General features: G+C 42.3%; 1 protein-coding gene across 1 annotated transcript in view; it reads left to right on the top strand.

Moving 5' to 3' along the window:
* LOC136434146 (uncharacterized) overlaps positions 1-19,518 on the top strand; it is a 166,700-nt gene that overhangs the window by 67,519 nt on the left and 79,663 nt on the right. The window contains exons 61-79 of the mRNA XM_066426913.1: positions 1,831-1,984; positions 2,570-2,669; positions 3,296-3,462; positions 3,981-4,196; positions 4,980-5,213; positions 5,951-6,138; positions 7,057-7,328; positions 8,066-8,205; positions 8,724-8,870; positions 9,738-9,886; positions 10,557-10,719; positions 11,724-11,924; positions 12,628-12,903; positions 13,418-13,645; positions 14,039-14,311; positions 14,783-15,055; positions 15,555-15,650; positions 16,435-16,677; positions 17,253-17,414. Coding sequence (XP_066283010.1) covers positions 1,831-1,984; positions 2,570-2,669; positions 3,296-3,462; positions 3,981-4,196; positions 4,980-5,213; positions 5,951-6,138; positions 7,057-7,328; positions 8,066-8,205; positions 8,724-8,870; positions 9,738-9,886; positions 10,557-10,719; positions 11,724-11,924; positions 12,628-12,903; positions 13,418-13,645; positions 14,039-14,311; positions 14,783-15,055; positions 15,555-15,650; positions 16,435-16,677; positions 17,253-17,414 — 3,682 coding nt within the window. The remainder of the gene's footprint in view (positions 1-1,830; positions 1,985-2,569; positions 2,670-3,295; positions 3,463-3,980; positions 4,197-4,979; positions 5,214-5,950; positions 6,139-7,056; positions 7,329-8,065; positions 8,206-8,723; positions 8,871-9,737; positions 9,887-10,556; positions 10,720-11,723; positions 11,925-12,627; positions 12,904-13,417; positions 13,646-14,038; positions 14,312-14,782; positions 15,056-15,554; positions 15,651-16,434; positions 16,678-17,252; positions 17,415-19,518) is intronic.

Here is a 19,518-nt window from a genome sequence, read left to right as displayed (position 1 = left end):
GAATAAAATCGTTAAGAACCCAACTTCATGCATAGAGATGTCGTCTGAATAAAATAGGGATTTGTGTACAATTAACTGATTTTTGTACCACGAGGAAAATGTGGCGATAAAAATGGCTACGTTCGATGCAAGGACATTGTGTAGTGGCAACTTGAAATAACGAAATCAACCGCGGCTTCGAACGCCCTCCCCCTTTTACGTCACGGCCATTCCGTTGACCACGATTCGACTGTGATACCTTGGCAAGGCATCTCTGCTCCCGCTGTACATAAGTCAAGTCGGCTCCAAAACGGCAAACCTTATCAATCTAGCTTGACTAGTATACGTCGGATAAACTTGCATTTGATAAGTTCCTGGTGGCAGGCTTGCACTACGTGGTTCCACACAAGCAAACTCATTGATGTTGCAAACGTGTAACCTAACCCCGCATGTTGATTGAAATTGACAGGCCGCTTTGCTTTGATGTGGGCGGCACGGGTCGGAGATCTCTGAATGCATAAACACGAAGTTCATTGATGTAAATGGCGATTTCTCATTGCTTGCTAAAAAAAAATCCAGAAATTCTTGAATAGCGAGCTCTAAAAAGAATTGATGATCGTGTTTAGAATATGTCATAACGTTGCACTGAATTGACCGGAAAAACAAGGAAGATTTGCCGCATACCTTCTGGTCACATGCGGTGCTGTGCCGAGTGCAAATGTCACGATTACAGTTTGCGTCGTTACAATGCTTGCTCGGCAGTTTTGGACGTACTTGTGGCACATTTGTGGCATTTGTGCGTTCATGCTATGGGACCATTTGTATGATATGAAGTTTCTACTCTCATTGCCATACCAAAGAACGGATCGTCAACGTTGTCATGGCTTGGAACGCAACAAGCGGCATAAACAGTCGCTTAGCCACAGCGCGCCCGGCATCGGTGAAGCCTTACGCACGGTCAAAAATTATTTACCAGAGGGAAGTTGAAGTTAGTTGACACGAAATTCTTCCTTCTGTTTACTTAAAATAGTACCGACGAATCAAAGAGATACAAAGATATTTTTATGCCGAAGTTACGGTACCCTAATCAGAATGGAACAATATGGAACGTTTTAATCATAACAACATATTTCTGGATTTACCGACTGAGATCGATGGCGTAAAACGTGCAAGGACGATGAAAAATCAACTCCACAACGGCAAATCCTCAAACACCACCACTCTAATTTATCATTCGTCAAAACGCAACACTTTTCAGACAACCGACACTGGTGCAATACGATGTCGAACTTATAGATTTACGTCCGAAGTTGCAGCACCCTCCGTTATGCATACTCTTACATTGATGGACATACATTTCTTATAATGAAGTTACTTCTTCATATTTAAGTATTATTTGATTATTAACTGTAAATTCAGTTATATTTGTGGGCCATACTGTAAATGTAGAAATGTTCGCGGTGGTTTTATGTCTGCGGTTTTCGCATTGACCGTTTCACCGCGACCTCAAATCCACCACAAACATTTTTTGTCAAATACTGTAGCAGTATGTGACTGTAGTGATGCCACGAACTTAAAACCGCCGCGAAAACTCCACTCCATTTTCGCCTTAGCGCGAAATAAAAACCATCGAACTTAAATGCATTTACAGTAATTTCGTGGTAGGAGGTTTTCGGAGTGTTTAACATTTGGGATTGAAAGAATTCTGTAGTATAGTGTAGTACTTTGGAAGCGCATTATCCACAATGTCATAAATTCACTGTCATAAGGTCACAGTGAAAACCGCAAAAATAAGACACTGCAAACATTTCAAGATTTATGCATGGTATTCTCCTTTGTTTCTGTTTCCAGACTGAGTGTGAGTTGTGCCTGTATGGGCAGTACTGTGGGGAGGAGGGGCTGACGGAGCCCAGTGGTGACTGCCATGCCGGGTTCTACTGTCTGCGGGGAGCTGAGGAGCCCAACAATCCCTCAGCTGACACCACCAGTGGACCCTGTCCTGCAGGTACCTACACCTCCTACTACATGGTTGATGCTGCCGTCACATTTGCATCGGTGTCCGTAGGGGGTGTAGCCCTAGCCGGGCCCCAAAGACACAGATTAGTCCTGGTGGACCTCTCAGTGTTCTCACCATTAGGTCATGGCGCCTATTTGTTACCGGGTCCTGGGTTGATTTTAACTCAGTGTTAAAATCTTCCAGGGGCCCGGCCGTGCCCCAAAATAGCCTGTAGCTGCTGGGTGCTTCACAGGACCATGTAGGGGTAACGCCCGAAAATGCAAAAAACTGCCCGTAAATTGCCCTGCAGGACCCCGTGTCCCAATTGTGACTGTAGCATTTACTTACTGAATTTCATGTGAAAGTCTTGACTTCGTTATTGAGCAAATATGAACTCGCCTTTTTTTATTTACAACTTGACATTTGTATACAGGGACAGTCGATAGACATACGTGTACATGATCATTGTGATATACAGTCGGTACTTTGTTCAGTGTTTAGTTGTGTGTGAACACTAAAAGAGTCTGACTTATGATATGTTTTCCACTATACGACATTTGTACTAAATACAGTCTCAATATGATCATGTTGCAGGATTCTTCTGCCCAAATGGCACCTCTTTCCCCCTGGGATGCCTCGCTGGAACCTACAACCCACTGGAGGGCCAGGCAGAGTGTGTGGACTGTGAGTCAGGGTAAGTTGGTCATGAGAAGCTCAAATTGGCACACAGGCTGCTTTACATTGAGGTCATGAGAGAAGAGGTAAGAGTCAGATAAAATGTAACAGAGATGCACAGTCTTTTGAGTCCTAATAACTCAATGTACCAGTTCAGGGGTACTGTACATCATAAATGTAACATCATGTCTTCTGCTGGGTACGAGCCTTATGCGATGGAGAAGTTCCTGTAGTCTTAACTTTTAAGGAACTTGCAATTGTCTGACTCTTATCTTTACAGGTGCTGCACATTATAAAGATTATATTTCCGCACACAAGTAAAGTGCTTACTGGTACCAACTAGCTTTTGATCAGTCCTCTGATCCTTTTCAAGTTGAAATGACTCAAGGCCTATGTCATGTGACCTGAATGGAAGTGGTACTTTGTGTACCTTGTGTAACAGAAAATTATGATATTGAGTTCAGCAATGTGTAACAGTGGAACCAACAGTTGACATATAAATCTAAAGTGATGATAACCAAATAATTACAATGACAGTTAATCATGAAATTGTTTCGTTTCAAATATTAAGCACAGCTGGGTTTTAATCATAATTTGCCTGTTTGTGTTGTAAATTATTTAATCTCTTGTGTCTTTGCTGCTCAGGTACTACTGTCCTGCTAACTCAACAACATATCTGGACTACCCCTGTCCCATGGGCCACTACTGTCCCTCGGCCACACAGTCTGCCACTGAGTACCCATGTGACAAAGGTTACTACAATGACCATGAAGGTAGAGCCAGCAGTGATGACTGCAAGCCGTGTGAACCAGGTCAGTTTCTAAGTTCCTTCGTACTCAGTTAACAAAAAAGTGCTGTTATCCATTACATGATATCAAGGGGAAAAACTGTTATACTGTTGCATATAGAAGGCAAATCATGTCCAGTACTGTTGTAGAAACAACAAGGTTATGTGTACAGTCTTCACTGTTGCTCCCCTGGACTTGACTGTGGCAGAAGGAATATCAGCACCAAGGACAGAACTTTATCCTTTGGGGGGGTGCACATGTAGTGTGTGTAGGCAGGCTTGCTAAACTGCTGAAGAATTCCGTAGTTTAAAGACAAATCACTTCCAGGTTTCCATGCATACTTTAGATTGATATTTCAGATTCAACGTGAGTTTTAGAAATCAATAAATGGCATATTTGTGACGAAATATCTGGTATGCTTTTTTTTCAATTTTCCAGTATAAGATTACTATTTTTGTGACAGAAACCTTCAAGCTTGCTAAGGCAGTCATAAGTAGTTGGTTCCATGTTCTCCATATTCTAACTACCAGCCCTTCCCTCAGGCTACTACTGTGGTAGTGCAGGTAGTAGGAACGTTACTGCCCCCTGTGCCCCTGGGTGGTACTGCATCAGAGGAGCCTGGTCAGCCCAGCCCACAGACCTTGGTGACGTCAACATCACCAGCAACTGTTTCTGTCCAGCCAATACCACCGGAGGTCAATGTCAGCCAGGAGAGTTCTGTCCTGCTGGATCAAGTCAGCCCTTACCATGCTCACCAGGTCAGCTTATGAGGCTTGTCTGTCTTTGTTTGTTTGTTTACATGTTTTTGCAATTACTGGTAACTTGCCTTAACACACCAGTACTATGCAGATTGGTACAAGCTGTGTAAGACTGAACTGTAAGGTTTGATCCACTCACACTAGGATGGACCCTTACTCTTTTTGATAAGTGTGGTGGGTTGTTTAACATACTCAAGGTGACTTTCCTCAAACACACTATCTTTAGCTTTACATCCCATCTGAGAGAATGTCCCTAGCTGAAGCTAGGTACTCATTTTCACCCGAGTGGAGTGGGGGAATAGGTGTCAATTGCCTTTCCCAAGGGTGCAACATTAGGGATTTGAACCCAGAACCATAAGATTCTAAGTCATCAACCCTAACCGCAAGACCACTTTGCTACCTTGTATCACGCTGCAGCTACAATAGACTCTCTACTGGGTCTACAGGCCTGGGTCAATTGCCTTTTAGAAACATGGCAGTTTTAATAGCTGCTGGAAAGAAAATTAATCAACAAACTGTATTCTGGTGGATGGGAAGTGTGAGTAACTCATTCTAAGTATAAAGATGAGTCCATGAAACCAGTAGAGGAGGAATATCATTAAAGACGTCTGTGTTCAAATGCCTAATAAACAGTACAGGTCAGATAGACCAAAGTCTGTGATTTTCATACCTGCAATGTACAGTTGTTACAGTTGTTTGACAGGATCTGTAGTGCTGTATCTGATCAACAGAATTGTGTAAGAACTGCATGTTTTGACAGGCGGGTTGTTGTTTAATTTCCAGGTTCATACTGTGAGCTCGCTGGCCAGTCTAATGTAACAGGGGAATGTTCAGCCGGGTTCTACTGCAGTGGCGGTGCCTCCGTACCAATGCCTACTGATGACACCACTGGCGCTGAATGTCCAGCCGGTCACTACTGTCCACAGGGGACAGCTGACCCCCTGCCTTGTCCAGCTGGCTTCTACACCAACTCCAGCAGAAATACAGAGTTTTTGGATTGCAGATCTTGTCTACCCGGTAAGTATCTGTATGGCTGGTATAATCGCCATTCAGCGCAACACACCAGCTTTAATCTGTATCTCTATAAGTGGTATAACCGCCCTTCAGTGAAACACATCAGCTTCTGTATCTGTATTGCCAGTATAACTGCCCTTTGGCATAACACACCAGCTACATGACACACAGCAGCTGGTAATATTACACCGAATGACCTGTCACACCTAACTTTTGCAAGCTGCAAGCATTGTTTAAAGCCATCTAGTAAAGATGCCCCTACTGTACTTGGTGGCAACGTACAATAACATGCACTTCAAAGGGGATTTATTTGCCCATGTTCACACAGTATGGAGGAGTTAACTTTGTTCAAACATGAAGAGATTTTCAAAGAGTTCTTTGGTCCTCTTCAAGAAAACTTCATGTATTCTGAAGTACAGCATCTATACACTAATGCGAACAGCATGTTTGATTTACAGAAGACATGACAACAATCTTTATTGACACAAGTACAGCGACTTTCGTAAGGTCTTCTGCAACTATACATGCAAACAAACAATGGGATACAAAAGAATTAACCTACGCACAAGTATGTGAATAATTCAACATGTGGAGTTTACTTCTAGAATCTAGTTGAATAGACATGTGATCTACTGTCACTAACTGTGTTGTGTGTTGTTGTTCAGGTTTTTTTCTGTATCATTAACTTACAAGATACACGTTGTACTGTGACTAACTGTGTTGTTTATGTTGTTGTTCAGGTTTTTACTGTAGTTCTGTTGGCCTGGTGGAGCCCACTGGTCCTTGTGATGCCGGGTTCTATTGCCCCGGGGGTCAGAATGTCAGCCGCCCTGACGACTTCATCTGTACACCTGGTCACTTCTGCGAGGAGGGAAGCACTGACCAGATGGCCTGTGTGCCAGGCTCGTACCAGGATGATTTTGGACAGGTCAGTTACTTGACCACACGTATTCAAGCGGGTGTCTCACTGGACTGTGCCTAATTGCACCAAATTATTGCGTCAACTTTGTGAACCTTCGACAATATTTTCTATTGCAGTCACACTGACGTGCGACGCGCGTGTAAAATACATGACCTCTACAAACAAAATGGCCGAATGTCACATTCTCAATTTCAGCGCGAAATCAGAATGATACAAGATAAATTTGTTGGCAATCACAGTGTTGCCATTGATTTAGAAACAAAATATGATTAGAATTTATCAGAAAGAGATTTCCAGTAATTGCTCTGCATTTTTTGTCCATTTGCACTATTTTGCCAATTATCAATTTTATGAGCTTTTTAAAAAATTCACAATTTCAAGTGACAAATTGACACAATCAGGCACAACCCTGAAAGATACCCACTTTAGGGAATGCTAGCTGAGGTATAGGAAGATGTGGCCTAAGAAATTCATCTGCTGCACAGTTTTAATCCCCCCCTCCGAATCAAGACATAAAAATTCAATATTTTACAAGGTTGCAGATCAAAGATGCAGGAGAACTTCTTTGCTACAATCCTATATGATATCATTCCTTGTTTTGCTACATGGGACCAGACTTCCCCAATGGGTGCTATGGATTAACAATTACCTGGTAGCTTTGCATGTCAATCAATTTTCATGCTGTCTCAGTGTCTGGTGTGAGGATAAAACAAGCTGCAGTGTGTGTGTGTTGGGGGGGGGGGAGGTCACATGTACATGTGTACGTAATTACAAGAGAAATAGGTGTCCTCTTGGTGTCCCCTGCAAAAAGAGAGCATCTAATTTCTTTGTTTTCATAGTGTTGGACATTCAGAAGATGCCCTGCTAGCTAACAGCATGTCTTGCATTGATTAGTATTCTAATGACAAATGTCCATTTTTCCAGGCCTCCTGTAAGGATTGCCCACCAGGATACTACTGTGACTCCACCCTGCAGAATGACACCTTCTGCACCCACGGAGTACAGAACCCGCAGGTCTGTCCCGTGGGACACTACTGTCCTAACGGCACCAAGTACGCCACGGAACACGGCTGTCCTAACGGCACGTACAGCGACCGCACCCAGCTACAGGACGTTAGCGAGTGTACGCCGTGTCCGGGCGGACAGTACTGTGGACAGGAAGGTCTACCTGCACCGACCGGTCAATGTGAACAAGGGTAAGGACTCCTAATGGTCACCTAATGTGAAATGTTAGACAGAAACTGGGAATGTGCAACAGAAACAATGTGATTCTAGTGGTGCAAGCAAAGTTGAAAAAAAAATGACCACCATCAATGGTAGTATTTGTATTGGACCTTGAAATGGTCATGGAAAATTTCCATGACTGTTTGATTTTTTCAATCGTTCTTTTTTATATTATAATTTTCATTGATATGTACAGACATGCATGACATAGTCACAATCATCATTATGAAGAAGACTTAAAACCATTATAATACAAGCATATCCAAATTTACAAAACAGAAACATAAGAACCAGAAAGAATGACAATTTTATATAATTAAAGGAATATGCACAGAGCCCCTTAATCAATTTATGACAATTCATAAATACTTCAAAGGAAATATTACTTGCTTTTAATCAAAACAAATAATTAGATTGCTTGAAAGCACATATCTCTGATCTTCAACATCATTCTGCATTGAATTTAAATTTACTCTGTAGTCAACAAGAAGTAGAAAACATAAGAAAATGTCCCTGATTTCTGCTCGGAGCACTCTGTGTTTTATTAATTACTGGTCCCTTCAAACAAAGGCTGAAGTTCTGTCCTTGGTGCTGATTTTCTTACTGCGTACAGTCAAATTCAGGGGAGCAACAGAGAAGACTACACACACATCCTCATTGCTTCTACAACAGTACTGAACACCTTTGACTCATTATCTTCCATTTGCAGGTATTACTGCAGCTCAGGTGCCTGGACTGCCACACCTGATGATGGCACTACAGGTGACATCTGCCCACCTGGCTACTACTGTCCAGCTGGCACCAACACCACACTGCCCTGCCCACCTGGCACATACAACCCTACTACAGGTAAGGAGGCAACTGGTAATAGTGGGTACAGACTTCTGAAGTTAACTTCAACTTCGCCCTGCTGAAGTATCTTTTTTTTTAATACCAAAATTGTATTGGTCACAGAGTAAGGCAGCAGGGAGAAGGTTAACAGATAAGTGGTTTTCTTTGAGTGTTTAAAATGATCAGTGCATATTGGTTAATAGAATTAGCTAGGGTTGTTAATAGAATGTATCAATTACCACAATAGCCCTGTTTTTCTGATACTACAAATTAGATATTTTAACCACTCCTGTGTAATTGTTGACTTTTCGTCCACAAACCCCTCCCTAACCCGATGATTAATTTTGTAACCCAGAAAATTTATTTTTTTTGTTGCCTAATTTCACGGCTTCTCCACTTTTGCTCATTATAGAAGGAACTTTGTCAAAATTTTAAAAAGATTCAATGTGTTTCTTTTGATGTGTTTGTAATTCTGTGCTTTTATCAAGAACTTGAAATTGTTGGTTTACAAGACGTTCTATAATGTTGTTGTACAGGTCTGTGGTCTGAAGTTCAGTGTCAGGGCTGCGAACCAGGGCAGTACTGCCCTAACTTCGGCATGGAGCTGCCCGAAGGGAACTGTAGTGCCAGGTACTACTGCAGCGGGAACGCTACAGATGCACAGCCTACAGACGGCGTCACAGGTACTCATCATCTATCATTTGTACAGCGTTTAACATGACTGCAATTTGTAGTCATAGTATGTAATGATATGGTGATGACCTTGTAAGTTCCTGTTGTTGCATTAACTGGCCAAGTGGCTACTAGAAGACTAGCAGACACGAAATTGAGAGGTCACAGTTACGATTCCTGGCGTTCCTGGACAGACGTAGTGTCATTTCTGTGACCTTGAGCCAGAAATCTGGGACTTGAGCCAGAAATCTGCAGAAATCTGGATCTTGAGCCAGAAATCTGAGACTTGAGCCAGATTTCTGCAGATTTCTGCAGATTTCTGGCTCAAGTCCCAGATTTCTGGCTCAAGGTCACAGAAATCTGCAGATTTCTGCAGAATTCTGCAGATTTGGGCTAATCCGCAGGGGTTCATCGATGGCTGCTACTTATTTCTTACATCATTTTTACGTATAGTTTACAATATTAGTACAAGTAGATGTAAGGTTGCTGAGATATGGGAGGTCAGTCCGGAATTAAAATGGAAGTCCGGAATTAAACTGGAGAGTGTTCACTTCACATAACTTTCGTCACTCCACCCAGGTATAAGTGGGACCTGGCTTCAGTTGTACATGTTGCATCTGTATCTGTACAGCCGGTATAACTTCCTTTTGGCGTAACACACCAGCATCGCTGGCTTCGGTAGGTAAAAGGCAGTGGAAGGAGAGGGATGGGCTCCATCATCCAATACCATGCCCTAGATGCACTTGGATTAAAATTAATAACCCACTGCCCCTACAGCCTCAAAGGCTTCATTGGAAAATTCTAATCTATACCTCAGATCCTCCTAATTGTTTCATATATCATACATGTAGCATGCTCACATTTTCTGCTTTTAACAGGCGACAGCTGTCCAGTTGGTCACTACTGTCCGGCAGGGTCTGGTGAGCCAATCCTGTGTGAACCAGGCACGTACACGGACACAGAACTGAACGAGGAGTGCCTACCATGTACACCTGGACACTACTGCATCACTGGCTCAAATCCTCAGGTACACATATACCTCTAAAAGATAATTGTTTTTACCTAATAAAAAAAAATCATTTTCTTATAACTATGGACCCTTCATAGATATCAATTTGTGCGAATGTATGTTTGTAGCTTTGATCATTATGCACATGGAAACATAGTTTCATTGCGGTGTTATGTACCAATTTAAGTGCTGTATTTTCTCATAAAAAATCATATTAAGGGCAGTAAAATTTGATGACATCATCCGAATGGTCCAAAAAATCAGATTTAGAATTCTTTCATGACCAGCTATCAATATTCAGTACTACAACAGTTCTTTCTTAATTCATTAGTGAGAAAACAATGGAAAGTCAAAATGCCAATTTAGCCAGGGAAGAAAACTTAAAGTATCCCAGATGTCTTGATAAGACACATAGGGGTGGCGCCCATCTCCATTTCTGTAGCCCTGGACCGCACATTTGTGCAAGTCACTACAACAGAGGGCTAGTCAACTGGTAGTGATTTGTGTTTAACTTCCATACTCTTTTTCCAAATGCTGAGTGCTAAGCAGAGAAAGCAGTATGTACCATTTTTAGAGTCTTTGATTTGATCCGGCCGGGGATCAAACTCAAAATCTTCCGTATGTAAGGCCAACACTCTGCCCACTAGGCCATTGCACAGTGGTAAATGTGAAATATTTGTTGTCCCAGGATTGCCCAGCTGGGTACTACTGTCCCGAGGGTACAGGTCACGTGTGGCAGTCCTGTCCGCTGGGGACGTACAGCGATAACCCAGGCCTGAGTAACGAGACGGAATGTAAACAGTGTACACCAGGATACTACTGCGACATGCTCAATGCAACCTCTACAGCAGGTAAGTGTCCGTAAATAGTTTCTTCAGGTTGGCAAGTCACTAAATAAAAAGATTCTTTTTACACAACCAAGTGAATTATTCAACCAATGTTTCAGTGACCATCTGTCACCTTCCTCAGGGCAATTCTGACTGGTTCACATTGCACTGCAGCACAGGTGTTGCTGCTTATAGATGCATTCCCAAATGCAAAGTATTTACATTATATACAGTCACAGAGAACAGCATCACAATGCGTATACATGTATATGTAAATACTTTGCGTTTGGGAACACATCTATAAGCAGCGACACCTGTGCTGCAGTACAATGTGAACCAGTCAGAATTGCCCTGAGGAAGGTGACAGATGGTCACCGAAATGTTGGTTGAATAAATCACTTATTTGTGTAAAAAGAGTATTTTTATTCAGCAGGTAATTGTGTAAATCATTGTCACTGGGCATGCCCAGCTGACAGTACATGTTACAAACATGTTGGTTTGAGTGAAATTTCCCCCACTGTGCTGTTAGTTTGAAATATTCAGTTTGAAAATCTTGACTCTCAACTTTGACTATGTAATATGTTGTTGGCATTTTGGAACACAGAGGTACTAAGACAGTAGTCCACATTTACCGTTTGTTGTTTGTTTGTTTGTTTTGCATAGCCAGTAAACTGCCTTTACGCATACAAATGTAACACACCAGTATTGTACTGTACAGTACATTGTAGGTACAAGCTACATAAAGCCAGAATGTAAGGTAAGATCCATTCACACCGGGAAGGACTACTCTTTTCGATGATTATGCTCGAGGTGTGGCTCTCCTCAAACATGGGACCTCTGTCTTTACCGCCCCAATAGAGAGGACATCCGTAAAGAAAGCTAGGTCTTCATTATCACCTCGAGTGAGGAAATAAGTGTAAAGAGCTCAATATTAGACATCAAACAGGGATTCAAACCTAGAACCTTTTAGATTCTAACTCAACAACGCTAACCACAACATTGCCACATCATTGCGTTTTCCCCTCCAGGTCTCTGTGCTGCTGGACACTACTGCGTGAGTGGTTCCGACTCTCGAGAGCCGACCTCCTCGGCCCGCGGGGATGCAGGGATCTGTCCCGCAGGACATTACTGTGCGCAGGGCACCGGGAACCCCCCACCCTGCCCAGCAGGAACCTTCAACAATAAGACCCAGGCCACCAGCAGCAGTGACTGCCAACAGTGTCTGCCTGGTCAGTTGGTTTGATGCATTCTTGCTTTCGAACGGATTAAGAAAGTACTACTCTCAGTCAGTCTATACAGACCAAGGCTGTCTCTAGCTTTCAATTCTTTTCTGTCCCACTCATTGTTGGGGAGCCAATGTGTTGAATTTTCCTTGATAAATTCGTCATTTTAAGCTTACGAAGATACATTTTATCAAACGGTCAGATTTTGAGACGGACAAGGGACATTTTCCCCCCGTCCCAACAAGCAAATTTCCATCCCGGGACGAGTCCTGGAGACAGCCCTTATACAGAGACTTAGACAAATACTGCACTTATGCAAAAAATACAAAGTGTTTAAAAAAAGAACAGTTCAGGAGATTGAAATGACAACTCCTGATCAAAGTTCAAGTAACAGTTCAGAGTTCATTTCTAGGGGTTGGTTTTGATGGGTCTGCTGCATGCTGTTGGTCTTCTTTTGTATTCCCAGTTTTTCCACTTGAAGAAAGTAAGCTTCCCAATATTGATACATTGTACAGTTGTATTGCACACTAAACTGTATCAAGTCACACAACATCTATGTGCAAGTACGTCTTACCTTCTTGAGACAGGGAAAATCAGGTGATAAATTTGATAGTGTCAGTGTGATAGTGAGGTCTTAGTACCTCCCTCTTTCCTCTTATATAAGTAGCACATCTTCCCACCTTCACCCATGTGTCTCTTCTCCCCCCAGGTTCTTACTGCGACCAACAGGGTCTTGTGTTCCCTACCGGAGAGTGTGAAGCAGGGTTCTACTGCACCCTGGGGTCCAACAGCTCCCGCCCGTCAGAAGTCAGCGACGCAGCGGGCCCGTGTCCTGCTGGCCATTACTGTCCCACAGGCACCAGCGCTCCACGCGCCTGTCCAGCTGGGGAGTACAGCCCAGCGGAACAGCGGGACAGCTGCCTGGACTGTCCTGCTGGCTACTACTGTCCAGTCACTAGTACCAACTATACAGAGTGCCCTAAAGGTGAATTTCATCTTTAGGATATATGTATCCTTCCCATGGCATTCATACAATATCATATATCTGTAATGTCACACATGTATGTACAAACACATTTTTATAGACTGATGCAATTATCTAAATTAGTGTTGGTTTTATTTTGTAGTAGAAGAGAAAAGGGCGCTGTATTAAGAATTCAGGATTGAAACAAATAATAAGTAACAGTAGAAATTATAGAAAAATGTATGTATTATTCACAGTGACATGTTTTCACTGTATGAGGGCACCGCAAAATCCGTGAGAATGAAACCAACGTGAATGTTTCAAGATTTACAGCACCTCATAAAGTTAACGCTACTCAATGTCACATACAACATGCAACAAAACTTTATCTTGATATCTCATATACATCTAGAAACATTATCAAACTTACATTTGGAGCAGTTCAAAAATGTGTGGGATATGTTATCATAATCTCAACTCAGCATGCAGCATGTAGTTATGAAAAATAAACTCAGAACAAAATTGTTTGTCCTAGGCCACTACTGTCCAGCAAAGACCGAGTTTGCAGAGCAGTACCCCTGCAACAACGGCACCTACAACAACCAGACTGCACAACACAGCTTGAGTGCCTGTCAGCTGTGCCTGGCTGGTCACTACTGTCCAGACATGGGCATGGCAGAGCCGGCTGGACTGTGTGCGCCGGGGTGGTACTGCACTCTGGGGTCTTGGCAGAGACAACCCACACCGCTGGGGAATGATACAGGTCTGTTTGTTTGTTTTTGGTTTGAGCCTTTGTGTGTTTTTTGCTTTTTGTGTATTCATAAAATGTTCAAATTGACCTGGTTGCTTCAAGTTTGTTCGTTTGTTTTTCCGCCTGTTTTACACTCGATAGTGAGTGTGTTGAGTGTTTTGATTTGAGCTTTTGTGTATTTCTTTGCTTTTTGTGTATTCGTGAAAAGTTCAAATTGACCTATTGGCCGCTTTTCATTGAGGTCGAGTGGGAAGAGGCAAGGGGTAGAAAAATATGATAAAGATAAAGATTGCAAGGTTGAAGTCCTGATATATCCATAGGTATGTAGTTCAAATATATTGATGAAAATATATCCTCACACCTATATGGAATTACAAAAACACATAATCGTATTTGTTCCCACAGGTTCTACGTGTAACTGTCCAGCACAGACAGTTGGCGGGAAGTGTCGCGCCGGAACGTTCTGTCCCGAGGGCTCTGATTGGCCCACGCCGTGCACCCCAGGGTACTACTGTGAGAGTGATGAGCTGCCGGCTGTCAGCGGTCCCTGCGACGCTGGGTTCTACTGTAACGGCAGTACCATTGTCTCCCAGCCGTATAACGACACCACGGGAGACGTGTGTCCTCAGGGACATTACTGTCCCACAGCCAGCAACTATCCACTGGCCTGTTCTCCAGGTATGGCCAAACACACCTACATGTATACACAGATTCATGTTCAAGTGGTGCAATATACTGGCTGGATAGTTGGAGAAATATAGACTTTTCCAATTTTTAGATAGATTTCCGAATGAATGAATGTGCGTTACCAGACTGAGTGAAAGTCGTAAATTGTAATTCCCTCTATGCTTATATTGTGTATCTATGCTATTGATAATGATTGCGATGAATTTTGTTATGATGTTATGTACAGTATAGGTCTGGATGATTAATATTATTGCTGCTGTGTTTTAAAAAATGTAAATCCCAAGACTACCTTAAAAACAGGTAAAAAATTACCTGCGATGTACGTGACCTGGTTAAACAAATAAAGTGACAGGGAAAACCTGACAAGACAAAAGGCATTTCTAGTACAGTGTACTCTGTTGTATTAGCCAGAAATCTATACTGCCCGACACATTTCATTGATGATGTTTCCCTTGAAAACAGGTACATACAGCGATCGCTTCTCCAACCATCATGCCAACGACTGTATCCCGTGTACGGAAGGTTACTACTGCCCCGGCTGGGGCCTACCCACCCCTCCCAGTCAGTGTGATGCAGGTTGGTTCTGTCCGGAGGGCTCCATTGACAGACAGCCGGACGGAAACCGGTGCCTGCCGGGTCACCAGTGTCCTCAAGGTAGTGGCAGCCAGGACCCATGTCCATCCGGGATGTACCAACCGGATGGAGGGGAGGGCAGCTGTCTGCTATGTCCTGCAGGTGGGAAGGAGACTGGAGCATATTGATTTTGTTTTTTAACGAACTCGCTCAGTTCTGGCAAGGCCAGGGGGCCACTCATCTAAGCACTGAACTGATTGTTACTGTAGCAGCATCTCTTCACCCTACATGTAGGTCAGAAGCATCAAATGCTCGAGACAAGCATGACTTCACTGACCCATTTACCAGATGCAAGAGTAAATAGTTGACACTCTAAATGCTATGTCCACCTAAATATGGATAATGTTTGGCTTATATGCCACTGTATCTAAAGCTACAAATTGACGCAAAATAAGAAAGAACCGCAAACTGTTCAAAAGACTGACTCAAAACTGAAATGTGGTGAAACAGTCACATATTTTGGTATGACCTGTGTGACAAAAGTTGTGTAGTATTGCAATTTTCAATGGTATTTAATATTTGTGGTTGGTTTTAAGAAAGGATTTTCGCATTCATTTTTGGATATTTCTCATTTTGATTTCTCTCTTCTTGTTTGTTTCAGGGAAATACTGTGACAGGGACGAGGCCATTGCTGAAGAGCAGAGTGGTGTGAACAGCACGACCCATGGAGTAGTCACACCTAAAGAATGTCCTGCAGGTACATGTTCATATGTGACATTGTATACTTTAATATTATCATAATGATAGTAAGATAGAAATAAAGAGTGCTTTACTGTTACTGTTAATTCGTCACTCTTCTTTATTAGATCATTGCGAAACTTGTTTATATTGTACAATCGTACCTTGGTCCAATATAAGGAAGGTGATCAGTCATTAAAGCTAGATGATTGATGAACTGTTACAGAAGAAAATGTGGGCATGTCTTGAAATTCAGTCCCTCAGTATATACATGTACTACATGTATCTAAACATGTTGACACTATGGGTGGATACCGGTTCGCTGGACCTGATTCGGACCTATATAACATCCAAGAACCGAGTCCAAAAAACCTGAAACTCAAAAACCAGGTGAGTCCAAAAAAACCTGAACAGAGTACAAATATATTTTTCTATTTTGTTCGATGAAAAGTGTTTTGAGTCTCCCTATGAGAAGAAAAGGCATATACAATGTAAAGTATGTGCAACACTCAAATATTAGATACTGGATTGCCTTAAAAGTCTTGTCACCAAGAAACTTTTACAGTCATGCATGTCAGTCTTAATTCGCTATGCTTAATATTGGTTTGATAATTAAAAACAAAACATGTCAACTAGACAGCATCAGGTCCAGGTTCAGGTCCGGACCTGAACCTAAATCTCTGGACCTAAACCTGGACTTGGACCTTATCAAGCTGAACCGGTATATATCCACCCCTAGTTGACTATGCATCCTGAACAGCAAAATCAATAAATGAATGTTGTACATGTATGTTCTCCCTCAGGTTTCTTCTGTCCGAATGGTACGGAGAGTGCCCGACAGTTCCCCTGCCCAGTCAGCACCTACAGCAACATGACCAGTCTGGAGAGTGAGGGGGAGTGCCGCGCGTGTCCCGAGGGGTTCTACTGCGAGGCACAGAACATCACGGAGCCGACGGGGACGTGCGCCGCCGGCTTCTACTGTATCCTCGCCGCCGTCACGCCCACTCCTGAACCCGCTGACGCCACCGGGGGACCCTGTCCACAGGGTCAGTTGGTTTTCAAAATTACCAGACATTTTGTGTGCAAGATACATGTTAAGTTGATGTCTTTGTTCTACATGTATACTATACAGACACAGGCAGAAATATAGTTTAGGATCATTATTTTCACTGGGAAAAATCATTGTTGTTCAACCCTATTATATGTTTGTAAGGTCAAGCAAAAGTTAGATTAAGGTACAGTAAAAACTGCCCAAGAAGACCACTCAGGGGACCAATAAAATCTGGTCTACATTGTATGCAAACAGCTGGTCACTTTAAAAGACAGGGTTCTTAATGCTTGTGTCAAAATGTCTGACTGTGTTGAAGTCTAAAGACATGTTAGTACTTTGCTGGTCATATTGTCATGGCTTTGATGTTGAAATGAATGTTAAAACATACAAATTATGCAAATTAGATCTTAGTTTGCCAAACTGATTAACCTCAAAAATCATCAAGCAACGACGTCTATGTGCAAGTACGTTGAACCCTCGTGAGACGGGGAACAACTGAGTGACAATTAACCGGATAGTGAGTGCGTCTGTGTTAGTTGAGTGTTAACTTTCCTCTCACCTGTGCTGTAGGTACCTATTGTGATGAGGGATCAACTTGGCCGACTCCCTGTCCCAAGGGTACATACGGCCATCGTGACAAGCTGCCCTCACTGACTAACTGTACAGACTGCCCACCAGGAGACTTCTGTATGCAGACTGGACTCACAGCTCCTAACGGCTCCTGTCTACCAGGTAACGGATGTTAATATGATTATACAGTGCTAAACTTTCTTCCAACACTAAGGTATTCAAGGATCGAATTTTTGACGACCACTGTCGCCTTGTTCAGGATCAACAATGTCCAATCAATGCCGAACGTAAACTGACTTTATTGACACGTGTCATTACGGATACGTGACGTCAGAAATTGGTCAAATGTGTCGGGAGGTTTATAACGCCCACTGTCTCTGTTGAGTGATGGCTGGGGTGCCCTGATGTACATGTATATGGCCTTCTTGAAACCTCTCACAAAGTAGTGTTGGAAGAAAGTTTAGCACTGTATTACATTTGTATGATTACCACAAAAAGAGATGAGCTTCTATTGTAGGTAACAGATGTGTCAGAATCAGGGCTGTCTCCAGGACCCGTCCCTCCGTCCCGGGACAGAAATTTGCTTGTCAGGACGGAAAAATTTCACCCTGTCTGTCCCATGAAATTTTGACATGAAATTGATGAAAATGTCTCTTTGTAAGCTTAGAATGATGAATTTAACAACGAAAATACAAAACATTGGCTCACTGATTGGGACGGAAAAAATTTGAAGCTAGAGACAGACCTAGTCAGAATGCAGTGTTTTTTCTCCATTCTAGCTTTTGTTGCATACAGCCTTTTTTCAGCCTCAAATGATTTCATCAGGTTGATAGATGACTGTGTTAAATAACAAAAGTTCTTCATTCATGTCAAAGAGTTATAACAGCTGACTGTTATTCATTATTTTTTTCACATTTACCATATCCTTATAAAATGTAAAGAATGAAAGCCATTTGTTGTACATGTACATGTACAAAATGTTGTACAATATACTAATATTGTACATGATTGTATGACTGATATTAAGCTGTATTGGGGTCAACCCTTGCATATGGTACACTTCAACCCAATTGTAGGATTTAAAGTCAAACCATGAGTAATGTAACGGGGGGTGTCCATAGTCCGGTAAGGTCCATAGTCCGGTAAGGTTTTAAAAATCATTGTTGCGGAGATATGCATGGGTAGCTGCATATGATAAGTACACCTAGTTATGGACTAAACCTTCATGTAAATCACCACGAAGTTGGAGTATGTGTTGAAGTTGGTAAGCCCCAACGGATAAAGATTTCAAAAATTGCACAAGTTTGACGCCTTCCGTGCGGGTTGACGAGCGAACTCATCGAGAACATGCCCTCAAACTCTTTAATTGTTCATCGTAGAATACAACATGTAAAAAGATACCACCACATATAGGAAGGACATTCATTAGATTTCCTCTTAAAATAAACCTATATACCATCTTTGCCTTTAAAGTTGGATAATCGGAGTTAAAATGACGCCGCAGTGTTCATCCTAACGCTCCACCAAGTTACCAATCACGTATGACGGCAGCCAAAAGAGGTGCCCAACACAATTAAATAAGTCAACCCGCCGGTAGAGCGCCGACCATTCCAGAAAATTGAACCCTACCGACTGAAAAAATCTCATAGATATTGCTGCTATCAATGACAAGGTTGAAAAGACCATCAATGAAGCCGAAAGCGTAAAGTCATACGATCGCAGGCAACGTAAACAATGTCCCGCCATTTTATTTTCGGCGGCAGGTTGATCTCACCGTGACAAGGGAAATTTCTATCTCACCGTATTTGAACAATTACTGTAATACAAAATATGGCACATATTTGCGACAAAAAATGATATTGCAAGGCTTTAGTGTAATTCTGTTCACATGGGATGCGTAAACATCCACGGTAATGACCTGCTTGTCACCTTACCGGAGTTTGGACCCCCTTTTTGTGTTAGAACGTTCCACTAGAATGCAAACCCCAAAACTGCCGTGACTTTTGTGCGTAATAAAACAAAGTGCGGAACGCTACTGTTTAAATGAAAACTATGTATGTGTAGCTTTAATCACAGTTATATGCCTGTTACAAGATCTAAGCTTGTTTTTGGTGGGTCCAGGGCAAAATGTACGATGATAAAAGACATGCGCATTCACTTAGAACAGTTACCGGACTATGGACACCCCCCGTTACACATTAGATAGATCTATAAAATCACTGTCAGTTTTTTATAATTTTACATCATTGTATCTGTGTGTTCCTTT

The sequence above is a fragment of the Branchiostoma lanceolatum genome, chromosome 4, assembly GCF_035083965.1.
Source record: "Branchiostoma lanceolatum isolate klBraLanc5 chromosome 4, klBraLanc5.hap2, whole genome shotgun sequence".
Lineage (NCBI taxonomy): Eukaryota > Metazoa > Chordata > Leptocardii > Amphioxiformes > Branchiostomatidae > Branchiostoma > Branchiostoma lanceolatum.
Note: the sequence above shows the minus strand (reverse complement) of the source record. Positions and strands in the feature narration are given on the sequence as shown.